We start from the raw sequence: 13149 nt of genomic DNA, 5'->3' as shown, positions 1-13149 counted from the left end.
AGACAAAAAATAATCATGGATAATATTTGAATATAAAAATATGCGTTGCTGAATAGTTACAAGCCTTCTGCTTGAGATTTATATGACAGCAGAGGGCGCTATTAACCACTCTAAGAATATTTGCAAAGCATCTTCATTCTAGTGTCGACAGATTTCCATGAGTTCGATTGGCCCAATGGTCAAGTTTCAAACTTAAACACAATGGATCATTTGTGACAGGCATTTGAGAATTGATTGACCATCCAGTCTGACCTGAGCTGAATCAAGTCAAGTCAGATTGGACTTGACCTGAGGAAGAATGAACAAATATTTTAGTCTTTACATGAGAGAGTATTGTAGAGGAAAACACCAAAAGACTTGGAACGGTACTTGCACTTGTGTTGATCCATGTAAAACCCTAATAAAATACAGATTTACGGTTGCATTGAGGTGAAGTGTAAAAACACTCAAGACATTTTTGCAAGCCACTCTGTATGTCCCACTTTTAACTGGATAATTCTAGATAAATCTAACTTGCGTCTGGAATCCTAACCCTGCCGAAAGGAAACGGGGCTCCCTCCCTCCACACTCTGTTTTTCCTCTCTGCCTTGTCCTGTCTGCTGCACTCGGTGGGCAGATCCCCGTCTCGGTTTTCACTCTTCGTTACGAAGGAGGAGTTTTCTGTTTTAGCTGGCTCGAATAAAATCTGAGTGATCCCTGAAAGTAGACTTTGGTTTGAGCAGAAGGACGAGCTGAAAAGAAGCGACAACAATGGCTGTGGCGGGTTGTACGAAATGCATAAAATATATGTTATTCTTCTTTAATTTTATTTTCTGGGTGAGTCAATCTTTACTTTTTTTTACATCTCTGGTATCTGACTTGTTTGGTTTCCCTTCTTTTTTAAACAGAATGTTTTCTTTCGATTAAGTTTTAATTCCTTGATTTTTGCATTTAAACAGATCAGATCTTTAATCTTGGAGAATCTTGTGCTCTTTGTGACTCCTGTGTCTGGAGTGGGAAAGCAGAATTTATTCATACCTTGATCAGACAGAAGATGGAAAAGCTCTCACTTTTGTTGTCAACAGTTACTTTCAGAAGTAGAGGAAGTTCGTTGGAAAGAAGTTTGTTGAGTCAAAGACGGGACCACCAAAAGCTGGGAGGGGATCATTCAGGATTTCTCAGTGGGATGAGATTCTTTTCATCTCCCTTTCTTATAAACGCTCCTTAAAAATCCATCATTGTTGTTGCTTTAGGTCAAGGTCAGGAAGAACACAATAGATACAGAGCTTCATTTTGAAAATTAAATGGCAGATGTACCCTCAGTAGGCAGGAATAACGCTCAAAAACACTTAAAACTGAACAATTGAACAGATTTTTCGAGAGAGTTTTGCTACAAACCTCAAAAATCTCCAAGATCTCACAATTTCTGGTCATTTCAGCTTTCAGCAAAAGAAAACAGCTTTATTATTTATCTGCCAAATTATCTCATACACTGATATTCACCTCGGTCCTACATTTAAGTTTCCATTTGGAGCACACTGCAGCGGCGCATTGTTTAGATGAGCAAGGAGTCACCACATCCTGGACAGGCCGCACTTGATCGTCTGTTTCCTCTGTTGGTTTTGCCGCTGTGCCCGTCTTTGTGAAAGCTCTTGAGCCCCGTCTTCCTCATTCGGCTATTTTTCACATCGTGATTTGAGTTTCCTGTTTCTTTGGGAACAATGGTGACCAGCCAGGTGGGAAAAAAGAGAGAGAATAAGAACGGGGGATAGATTTCTTGATATAGCTTGAATATTGGCACAGACATGCAAACCCACCAGTTGACTTTTAGGATAAAATATTGATAGATTTTTTTTTTTTTTTTTTTTTTTGCTTACAGAATAGCAAACAAGGCAAGTTTAATAAGATTTTAAAAAAAATACTTATTTGCTGATTTGGCTGCAAACAATGCTGTGAGGTCACACACTGTGCCACAGGTCACTGAGGTGTCAGGATGTCCTTTCTTCTGTCAGACTTCAGCTCCACAGTGGAGTTCAGCACATAGTGAGAAAGAAGTTAGAAGACCAGTTTTGAACGCTTGTTTAATTTAAGCAAATTTTTAACCTGAGTTTCATGTCATTGTTTGTATTTTTCTGTATGTTCATACGTGGCTCTGATCCTCCCTCAGGGTGTCGTTACAGTAGGCAGATAAAATGTGAGAATGAATAATTAAAGCCTGTTTCCCTTTGCGACAGCTGGCCGGAGGTGTGATCTTAGGAGTGGCCCTGTGGTTACGCCATGACAGTAAAACCAGCAACCTCCTCATACTTCAGTTTGAAGGCCAGCAGGCGCCGAGCACCTTTTACATCAGTGAGTATCCACCACAGTAAAACTGCAGCTAATTTCAGCGCCGTTCATTGGGATTTTATGTTCTAGACCAGCACAAACCGGCACAGATGAGTACAGTTGGTAGAAAGTGGCACGTATCCCTTTTAAATAAAAATCTTAAAAGTCCAACAAGCCTTCACAGTTTACTCCAAAACCCCTAAAGGAAATCTGTTGACCACACTCAGATCAGATATGTAAAGTAAAGTAAATTGTGAATAAGACATACTCAAAGTCATGGACATTTATTTCGTGCAGTGTTGCATACATTTTTCACCAAGACCGTGTATTGATGAAGGGAAAGCTCTGTGCCAAGCCTTCACCAGAACATCACACAGATCCCCATAGGGTGTGAACACTGTGGCGGCCGATCCATGTGTGAAGATGTCTTCTTCTCACTGAACCACACGTTGATAATTTTAGCACAATGAAGCTTGGAAATATCATCTTAAAATATCCTCGTGTCAAGAGGGAAGAAACAATCCCCGGATGGGATTAGTCCTCGTAATGTTGCTGAACTTTGACCCGACTAACTGCAGTAACCCCATGTGACAGGCACTTCCCCCTCAGGCTGCAACAGTACACACCAATCATGATGACTGCATCACTTAATCTGCCTCTTTTCTTATCCTGATGAGGAGCCCATCACTCTGGAAGAGGGATTCATCTGGTCACATGGCCTTCTTGCGTCGCTCCAGAGTCCAGTCTTTGTGCTCCCTAGCAGATTTCCTCCAGTTAACCTCAATGTTTAGTCTCCTTATGGCAAAACAGAGTTTCTTTCACATTCTGGGTGTGAAAATGCTCTTACTTTCACTATTGAATATTGCTCTGAGTTCTACTATTTCCACCAAATGTTGATCACGGTCATTCAGGAGTTCCCCGCTGTCCTTCCAGTTTTTAGCAATGTATTGTAGAGTTGTCAACCAAATTTTAGACACATCCACAACCTCCTTAGATGTATTCTCTGCTTGGTGTCAATGATTTAACTCATTTTAAACAAGCTGACATCTTTTCCATGACTACAGGATGCATCTTTCCACACTGTTAAAGAAATGAAAAGTAACTCATTGTAATAGCTGGGGTTAAATAACTCCTTACCAGCTGGAAGACAGTTTTCCATGCAGCAACTTATAACTATTTGCTTATTTAAATTCAGATGGAGACTTCTTTGTTGTTGTTTTGGCCAGTCAATGTATTTCCCGCATACTTGGTGAAGTTATCTGCTTGACAGGAACACTTTGCATAAATTACAGGTTGTGCGCTTTTCATTTTCACATCTTATTTTTTGTGTCTGGAAACTTTTACTTAAAGCTGAATTTGTCTTAGATGCAAGCTAAAGGATGAGATGATCAGCAGGGGACAGAAATACGTGGGGGAGGGGCCAAAGCATTTTTCTGGCAACTTATGAAAATTACTTCAAGTGCTTAAATGGCACCAGTGACTATTATAATATTCCTAAAACATAAAACAAATGGTTGAAGTAAAATATTCATTAATTAAGATGCAACATCACATTAACATTTTTTATGTAGTTTGATGAGCTTCTCGGATTGGCATCCCACTGGAACAGAGGGAAGGAGAAACGAATGCAAGCCTTGGAATCATTAATACAAAATCACTTATGCAGCGGTTACATAAAAAAGTTTATTGCTGTTCATTTCCCAGTGTTTTGCTGGAGGCTCAAACACCCCTCATCATTTAGTTGATCTAAAAAAGTTTACATCTACTAATTTTGTCTTTATTCTTAATTGTTAACACAAAGAAAGAGCTGTCTTAGCACAGCCTCCTAAAACATATAATTAGAACCGTGTGGGCTGACTTGACCTCTAACAATAGGAAACAGGACCTGCGTAGTTCCGCGTCTCTCCTTAAGAGTGGTTACGACCAGCTTTCACTCAGTCCCATGACCTCACCGTGGGTGAGCGTTTCTGAATTAAAAACTTTTTATGCACATGTTTAGGTTCTGAGTCTCCTTCTGTCTCCTTGGGTGATCATTTGATAGCAACCAGATGTTTCAGACAGATGTCGCAACAGATGTGGAGTCTAGAAACACTGCCTTTGAGAGCGGTGCAGGAACATAAATATGAACTGTGCCTTCTGTTGCTCACTTTTTCTTCTAATCTTATATTTCATCTTGTGGCAAATGCTCTTTAGTTTCCTTCAGATCATGCAGCGTGTATCTTGTCGCCATCGTTCACTGCTCTCAGCTCCCTAAACAGCGAAACATGACATGATGTAAGCATTTCAAAGGCCCGTGATCTTGGTTTTGCTGCGGCGGTGAACTCCAGTAAAACCATTAATTTACATCTGGGCTCCTGCTGTTCTGCCATGCTTACCCCCTCCGTAAGTATATGGGACAAAGTCAAACTCGAGCTTTTTATAGTGGAGAGGAGGCGCTCTCATGATTTTAAAGCAGTGGTGGCAAGGAAGGCCCACCCAGGCAAGATCAAGGGAATATTTCGTTTTTTTAGCCCTCCCTTCAACATACGCCCTAGCATAATTCAAATAATCTCATACATGTGCACATTATCCCTCAAATTAGAGTTTGAAGTGGGTGTTTTTTTAGCTTACTGGCACACCAAAGTGGTATTTATGTAAGACTGGAAATACACACACTCCCACCTCTGCTGCAGCACTTGAGGACATTACTGGTGGCAGTTGTCTGGTCTGGTTTGTGCCACGGCCTCCGACTCCTTCATAGTTGAACTTTTGAGCTTAGCTTGCTGTGAGGAAAATGAGAAAAATCCTCATAATGCTCATGTTTGTATTATACACATAAACTCAGAGCCAGGGGATGAGGGGATGCATAAGAGAGTAAACAGTTACATTTATTATTAAACTGCTCTTCAGAGATCGGCAAAAAAGCACAAATTAATGCAGCAGACGTCTTGTGAAACTTTAGTTTATTCAGTCAATCAATCAAATATTTTATTTATTGAGCACTTTTTGAAAACATCTAGGTTAATGTTGATTAAAACAAGATAAAACAGCTAAAAAAAACCCACCAACAATGAGCAAACTAAGAAAAGTGAAACTGTAGAGCAAAACGAGATGCCATGATGTTCATTGTGTTGTTGTGTGGACACATTAAATTTAATTCAAAATCAGTTCAAAAATACTTTATAACCCCAAAATGAAAATAATTCTTGGTGCAATTCATACTATGAAAAGTTTCCTCAAAGTTCTTATAGGTTCTGATGGGTGTGACCAGGAAAGATCTCCTGTAGCAGTCCGTCTCTCAGCACATATGGAGAAGTGTCTGACTGAAAACATTGTTTTACTGCATGACAGCCTTTCAAAGAGGATGATATTTGTGATTCCCCTCCATCCTGCAGAAGAGGCTCAGTTAGTCAACAAAGTCCACTAGTGTGTAACTTAGTCTCAGGAGAGTTTAGAGCCTACAGTTCAGTAAACATAGTGTTGGCTGCATAATGCTTTGGGGATGCTGTTTCTTACCACGGACTGGAAAGCAGGTCAGAGTTCATGGGAAGATGGACAGAGAAATGGAAGTCCTGGATGAAACCTTTCAGATTTTCATTTATTAAAAAAATGTTGAAAACCAGCTGCTTTTTGCTTCCGCTCCACAGTTGTGTTCTACTTTTTGCTAATCAGTCATGTGAATGTTGCATGCATGCATAATAATTTGGTTAAGTTACAAGCTGTAATGTGACAAAATGTAAAAAAAAAAAAAAAACACGAAGTTTGAGGGTTATGATGTTCTCTGGTTCGTGGCCAAAAACAAAAATAAGCATCGAAGTAGAGCATCCCCTTTAAACTGCTGGCATATCTTCGAGGATAGTAAATCATTTTTAGGTTACTGCGCTGCCCTGGATTACATAATGAGGGAGTCCAAGATACACTGCATATTTCCTCCGTCTGCTTTTGACTTTGTAAAATAACTGTTTTTAAATTACAGGCAAGATTTATAACCGTATCTTTTTATCTTGAGTTTATCTCAGTTTATCGGTGTCCTCCTCCGATGGTGTGAAAATCACTTCTTCCTTTTTTCTTCTATTCAAGTACTGAACGAGACGGACAAGTGAAGCTTCTGGAGATTATACTGAGAGACAGGAAATAAATGGACTTCTCCGGGGGTCTAAAAGCGCATGTCTCCTTTAAAGACTCAATAGATGCCGAACCTCAAAGGGTGTTGTCATAGTAATGGAGGGCAGTGGAAATAATGGCTCCTTTGCTGCATTGCAGATTTACTGGCCCTGGTAACCTTCCCCTGGTACCACAAAAAAGTCCTGAAAGCAAAGAGAAGGGGGGGTTGGGTTATGTGTGATAAATGAGATACACTGCTGGCCTGTGTCACCGCTGGTTCAGTTCGGTGAGCACCGTCAGGCTTCGTTAGCAGGTCAGCGAGTTGGTTCCTCTGCAAATCAGAATAGAGGACTCTGAAAAGTCTGAACTGCTTTTTAAAAAGACATATTTCATGTTTTACACCCATCTGTTTTTTGGGGTGGGGGGGTGGGGGGGTTATTGTGTCTGGTCTGACAATTCATGAAACGGTAAAAAAGTGGAAGTGAGTCATCTCAATACACAGAATCCCGACAACAGATTATGTCTTTTCTTAGGTATTTTATTTAATCACTCGAACAATTTATGTTCATCATTTCCTGTTTAAACAGATGCAATCAGTATCTAATCTGTGCAGCACAAATACTTCCTGTGAATCTGCTTATGGACACAAAAATGACTCCCGGCATTAAAGTGGTACTGAAGGAAAAAGTTTTCCCACTCAAACCCTGTTTCTTGGTTCCAACAATTTAGTCTGATCCTCAAGCAACAAAGTAGCCCCAAACTGTCATGAGAGCATTTCTAACATGATGTTATTTTTCTGAAATGCTGTGTTAGTTCAACGCCAGATGTCACAGGACAGGCGTCTCCCAAAAATCTTCACGTTTGTCTCATCAGTCAGAAGAACAGCCTCCTTAGAGCCTCGGGAAGGGGATTTTTCTTCTTTTTTTTTGGCCATCATTGTAAATTCAGATTGGCTGAAGCTAACAGTTTGTAAGAGAGGGCCATCTTCTACCATATTTTTTAAAAAAAGCTCCAATCTCAAAAACATCAAAGACATTTACGTGAATGTTGTTGCATAATCTGTTAAACTGCCTTCATGTTTTTATTTAAACAAAAAGCTGATGAATGTTTAGACAGGAAATGAAGGATGAAGGCATTGTGGCACCAATGATGGTTTTGTCTGGAACATGTACAGAGAAACTAATGGACTGATATGAAAATAAAAGCAGTGTAAAGTTCAAAAACATTGCAGTCATTTACATGAAAACTATTTCATTGATTTTCCTTCTTATGTTCCGTTCTCCTTTTTCACAGGAAACTTATTGCCGCACATTTCCGCACGACCCCACGACCCCAGTTACTGTGTAAATAACCATCGTCTTCTGAGTAAATGACCCCCAAATTCACCATGAAGTCGGTTTAAAAGATCAGAAAATTCCAATAGCTTAGAGATTGAGCTTGTTTATTTATTTTAAGCTTTGGTCTTGACCTTCGTAGGACTAGCTGTTAACTTCGGCCTCTATGACCAAATGGTAAGGATTTATACTTTAGACAAACACCAAGAGAGTAACAACAGTAAAGAACATTTTCTTAAAATAGTTGATTTTAGAGGATCTACACCTCCTTTGTTTCTTTAATTATTTTGTTCATTCATGCTTTTATTCTGCATTGAACCCAGTTTCACTTTTCAGTTTTGATGGCAACACAATGAGCTGAACTCTCTTTTTTAAGCATGTCTAATTGCTTGAATGTGTGTGTGTGTGTGCATCCATGTGCGCTTACATGGTCACTATGTTTCCCAAGAAATGCTGTGAGTCAGGGGTCAGTGCAGACAGGGTCTTATGTGGAAGTCCAGGGTGTCGTGGAGGCATTTCCTCAACAAGGGTGGCTGCTTCTAGGCACTTCCATCCCTCTCACTCAGGAAGTGAGAGATGTTTGTCTTTCAAATGCAAATAATAGTATGTCACCCTACAGAGAAAACAGGAAAAACATCCAGGAAGCCCCAAACCAAACAGCATTTGGCTCACTGTCATGCGCATCGGGGCTTTTCTCCCTCTTAGCGTTGACACTTCTGCCCCCTAGTGGTGGCTAAGACGCTGTGGCATCGTGATAATTGACTTTCTGTTTACAGGCGTCTACATACTGATCGCTGTCGGAGCTGTCATGATGCTTGTGGGGTTCTTGGGATGTTACGGTGCCATTCAGGAATCTCAGTGTCTGCTAGGAACGGTTAGCATTCCAGCTCCACCAATCAGACCGCAGCAACTCCATTAAATAAAATAAATGAGATAAGTCTGATTCTAACATCTTCTTTGCAGTTTTTCTTCTTTTTGGTGATCCTCTTTGCCTGTGAAGTGGCCGCAGCAATCTGGGGCTTCATGAACAGGGACACTGTATGTACAGTAAAATTACAAATGTCTTAAAATCATCTTCAGTTGTCATCCTGCTTCATGTTTTCTAATTGTCCACAGATGTCCAAAGAGCTGATTAATTTCTATGACGCTGCGTACATCAAAGCTGTGGATGTCACTGGGTCCCCGAGTAAAGACGCAGCCATCGGTGTACTGGGTGCTTTCCACACTACGGTATGTTTTATATTGAGTCCGATTTTTTTTTTTTTTTTTTTTTTTACGTTTGAAAACAGAAAAATATGCCTTGTGATTACAAATGCTTTTGCTCTGGGTTTCGTCTTCAGCTAAACTGCTGTGGGAAAGGCGATGACACTCCTCTATTCATGCAAGTCCGCTCCACCTTGTGTCCCTCAGGAATACTTTCTGCGCCAGTACCCAAGGTACAAAGTTTACTACCAAACCCTTCGTACAGGCCGCGTTTCATCATTTTACCAACTTTTCCTTGTCAGTTGCATGGCCAATAGATGTTTAGCTCACAAGTAGAAACAATGTTTAAAAAAAGCTAAAAGATGCAGAAGAACGCTACCGTTACATTTGAATGAAGTGGTAGTAGAAGAGTTTCCAACTCGAATGTCAGCGGAAGAAGGGCATTTTTAATTTACTCATTGATGATTAATACTGACAAATTACATATAAAAAAGTAACCCAGGAGAAAACAATGCATTTTCTTGCCTGATAAACTTTAATTTAAGCCAAATTTGTGTTGTTGTTTCATATTTCTGGGGCAAAAATGGTCTTATATGGAGAAAAGATAATTTTTTTGTTTGTTATTTTTTTCAGTGTGTGAGCGGAAGTCTGTTCAGTTTTATGATGCTTAACCAGATTTCCAGCAGAGGGAATTATGGAGAATTGATAATTCCTCATGAAAGGGTGGATCATTAACTGCAGCATTGATATTTATATAATTGTATTGAACTCATTAAATCGATATATCTTAGTTATCCTTTAAGTAAGAGGATAAGCAAGAAGAAATCTAACTGGAAGGGGAAACTTTGATAGGAAATTAGATTGGATGTTGATTAAAGATTAACTTTTCCTTCAACTGGCAGCACAAATAAGTCGGGGCAAAGTGATGTAATCAGTCACTGAGGAGTTCAGATGTGCTTTCTTATAATATTACCTCATCTTTAAAGCTCACTCCATCATTTTATTCATTGTCACATCAATTTAGCACATAGTGGATGTACCAATATGAAAATGTGGGCCAATATTTATATCCAATATTCATCTGATTGTTGTGGCTGATAACCAATATTTACTGATATATATTTCACTTTCCTTTGTACACTAATTACTGCTGACTTCTCTACTGCTTCAGTTAAATTCCCCACAATCCTCCTCTGCATCACTGTCACATGACCAAACAAATACCACATGACCCGCCTCATCCCCTGCTCCTCCAGAAAAATGATTTAAATAAATATGGGTTGTTAATATTGTCCCAATTTTATTTATCAGACTGATACCGATACGTTAAAAAATGACTAGTACAAGCCGACAGTAATGTTATGGCCAATATTTAGCATCCCTAAATAAAACATTTATTTTCATTTAATTTTGAGTTAAAAAAACAACAAGTTTATTTGTGTTTCATTACTTTCAAGTTTTAAGATTCAATTTGCCGTTTCAACCTACTTGCTTAATGTAGCATTACTGCTAAATATTTATCCAGTAAGAATAAAGCACAATAACTTTTATTATTTGTGCTGAGTTAGTGATGCATATTATAGAGTTATTAGGTTTACAGGAGTGAAGCACACTTTGACATTACCCAAACCTCTTTAATAAATGACAGCAGCAGGCACACCTGCCCACTGTCAGTGTTTACACTGAGATTTGATGTATTTTGTGTTTATGCCCAGCTGATATCCAGCGCCTTGCTTTGACAGCCGACTTGGTTCAGCTACATGCGAACCACGACAGACTCTGTGCACTGAGAGCGGAACAAACCTTCGAACTGATCGCAGCATCCTCATCCAGCCTTTCTTTGTCTCTTGTCAGAGCTGCCACAGCGAACTCGTCGCTCTGTTCTCCGAGAAGCTCCACCTCATCGGCCTGGCCGCCTTGGTGGTTGCCGTCATCATGGTGAGCGACGGAGTGAAAATGCACAGATCTCGATTTCGTTGTTAAGAAGTACTGCCTGTTGTCAGCTCTGATAGCATCGCAGACTCTGCGAGAGAGACGTGCTGAATTAAATCATATCATTTTCTGCACTTAGATCTTTGAGATGATCTTCACCATGGTGCTCTGCTGTGGGATTCGCAACAGCCCGGGAGTTTACTAAGCGTTTAAAGGCCAGGAGAAAACCGCAGCAGCTGAGGCCAGAGGGACCTGTGTCTGTGCTACTGAAAGCACTACATGTATATTATCCTATTTACTATAGATTAGATCTTGTTTATATATTACTCATCTGCCATTACTTTCATTTTGAGAGTAACTGACCTGTCATCGTTTTCTTTTATACCGTCAGTTTGTTGGAAAATGTTTCTCTAGCAGAGTTTCTGGGTGTGTAATATGTATATAAACTTATTGTTTATTAGAAAGGAGACAACGTGTGTATGCATGTGTGTGTGCGTGTGTGTGTGCATGTGTGTGTGCTAACTGGGTAGTTGTGTTGTATCTAGCTGCAGGGTGATTGTTATTTATTCTGCAGTGTTTCTGGGATGAGCGAAGAGGCTTTTACTGGACCATGTGTGTCTTCTAACCTGAAGAAAAGATCATGCTCTCAGTTTGTTAACTTGTGAATCTTCCCATATTAAATACAAGCAAAACTTTTCTATTTCCTGCTTATTCTACCCTAATAAATTAAACAAACTGTCATATATATATAAGTGTTTAACAGTGATTTTTCTATTTTTTTTTTTTTGTTTGTTTCTGAAGGAGCTTAACTTTATTTAGGAATTTGTGTCTGTCTTATTATCCAGCCAACATGTACTAATATGAGCTGTAAAAACAGAGATTGTATATATATGTTTGATGCAGAACAATGCTCCATTTGAACTGGTTTTCTCAATACCCAACTATTGATTTTGGCAATGTGGGTCGTATTTAATCAGGCCAAAAGATCCCATTCATATATAAATAGTTAAACTTCATCTTTTTCAAGATGTTCAAGCTGCAACATGGCAATATGTCCTGTGTTATTTAATTATCCAAATTACTTCAGAATTATACTTCTGTGTAATAAAGCATTTGCTAAGACTCAAACCCCGGTGTTTCAGGATCTTAGCAGAAACTTTATGTTACTTTTAACCCTCAGTAATGGTGTATTTGCTGCGTTTCGCCACGAGGGGGTGCAGTCAAATGTACTCATGTTTTCTCTGCAGCGTCTCTCCCTTTTGAAGCGACTTATTTGCATAAAAAACCAAACTGACTAGTACATCTGGCACAGAGACAGCCGCCACACCCAAAGCACATGTTTGTTCTGCCAACAGGTTCACTTTCTCACCAAAGGAAGCAGCTTTGATCTCAGCTGTGACAAAGACGGGCCCCAAACTCTGTTACTCTCAGAAAAAATCTCTTGAATACGGTTTCTTTTCCTAAAGATCTTTTACTGAACACGCTTTGTTTCTAGTTTAATGGTCTTCTCACATCTGCTACCTTTCTCCATTGTTGTCAACTTGAACTTTGTCTCTTGGCTCCAGATTAAGGATGTCTTAAAGCCAAGGTAGACGGTGATATTTAGACAACAGGGTGTTAAATCGTCAGCATGAGGGCAAGTGTTTGCAAAAGCCGCCTTTCCTGTTTCTGGAGGACAATGCTGCCATGTGATTTTAAAACAAGCCTCATCCAGTCAGCACTCATGAATCATGAAACGAACTTTGTAGTGTCTGAATAAGAGCAGCGACAGGCAACCAGGTTCCAGGTTCCAGTTTTTTTTTTTTAGTGTGCAAAGTTGTGAAATCCTCTGTTTTGGGTGGGTTGATTCCACCCAAATGATGATGTGGGTGTTATCAAAAGCAACAGTTACTCACATGGGCCGGTATCGTGACACTACCGAGTGATGAAGAGTACAGGATTGAATCAGAGATGTGATTTTTATATTCTAAGAAAAAATGGTATTTGTTAGATCAACACAGACTTAAAAAAAAAATAAATGGACCTCTATTTTAGAAGTTCAAAGTTCAAGTAGCTCAGATTTTTAGCTCAGCAGTTACACAGAGGATTTTTCAACTTTTTCACCCTTTGTGAATGTAGACACTCTGTTTTTATTATTGTTACTTGTAAATCTAGATTTTCACTGACAAATGAAAATCTTATTTAAATATCACACCACAAAGTATTAGTTCTTACTTCTTATGTTTATCTTAAGGAGCAGAAACCTCCAAAAACTTTTACTCAAAAGCAAATCTTTGTTTATTCAACATGACTA

At 39.4% G+C, this 13149-nt stretch overlaps 1 protein-coding gene across 1 annotated transcript; it reads left to right on the top strand.

The window, feature by feature from the left end:
• Window positions 1-621: 621 nt before the first annotated feature.
• On the top strand, window positions 622-11984 carry LOC106947745 (CD81 antigen-like). The gene is made up of 8 exons (XM_015032956.1): window positions 622-816; window positions 2214-2328; window positions 8498-8595; window positions 8685-8759; window positions 8838-8951; window positions 9062-9157; window positions 10779-10862; window positions 10996-11984. The coding sequence occupies exons 1-8, from the start codon at window positions 751-753 to the stop codon at window positions 11059-11061; spliced, it is 714 nt and encodes a 237-aa protein (XP_014888442.1). The 5' UTR covers window positions 622-750; the 3' UTR covers window positions 11062-11984.
• Window positions 11985-13149: the final 1165 nt, after the last annotated feature.

Source organism: Poecilia latipinna, unplaced genomic scaffold, assembly GCF_001443285.1.
Source record: "Poecilia latipinna isolate Pla-1442-1.1 unplaced genomic scaffold, P_latipinna-1.0 Scaffold254, whole genome shotgun sequence".
NCBI classification, from domain to species: domain Eukaryota; kingdom Metazoa; phylum Chordata; class Actinopteri; order Cyprinodontiformes; family Poeciliidae; genus Poecilia; species Poecilia latipinna.
This window is presented reverse-complemented; position numbering and strand designations above follow the sequence as displayed.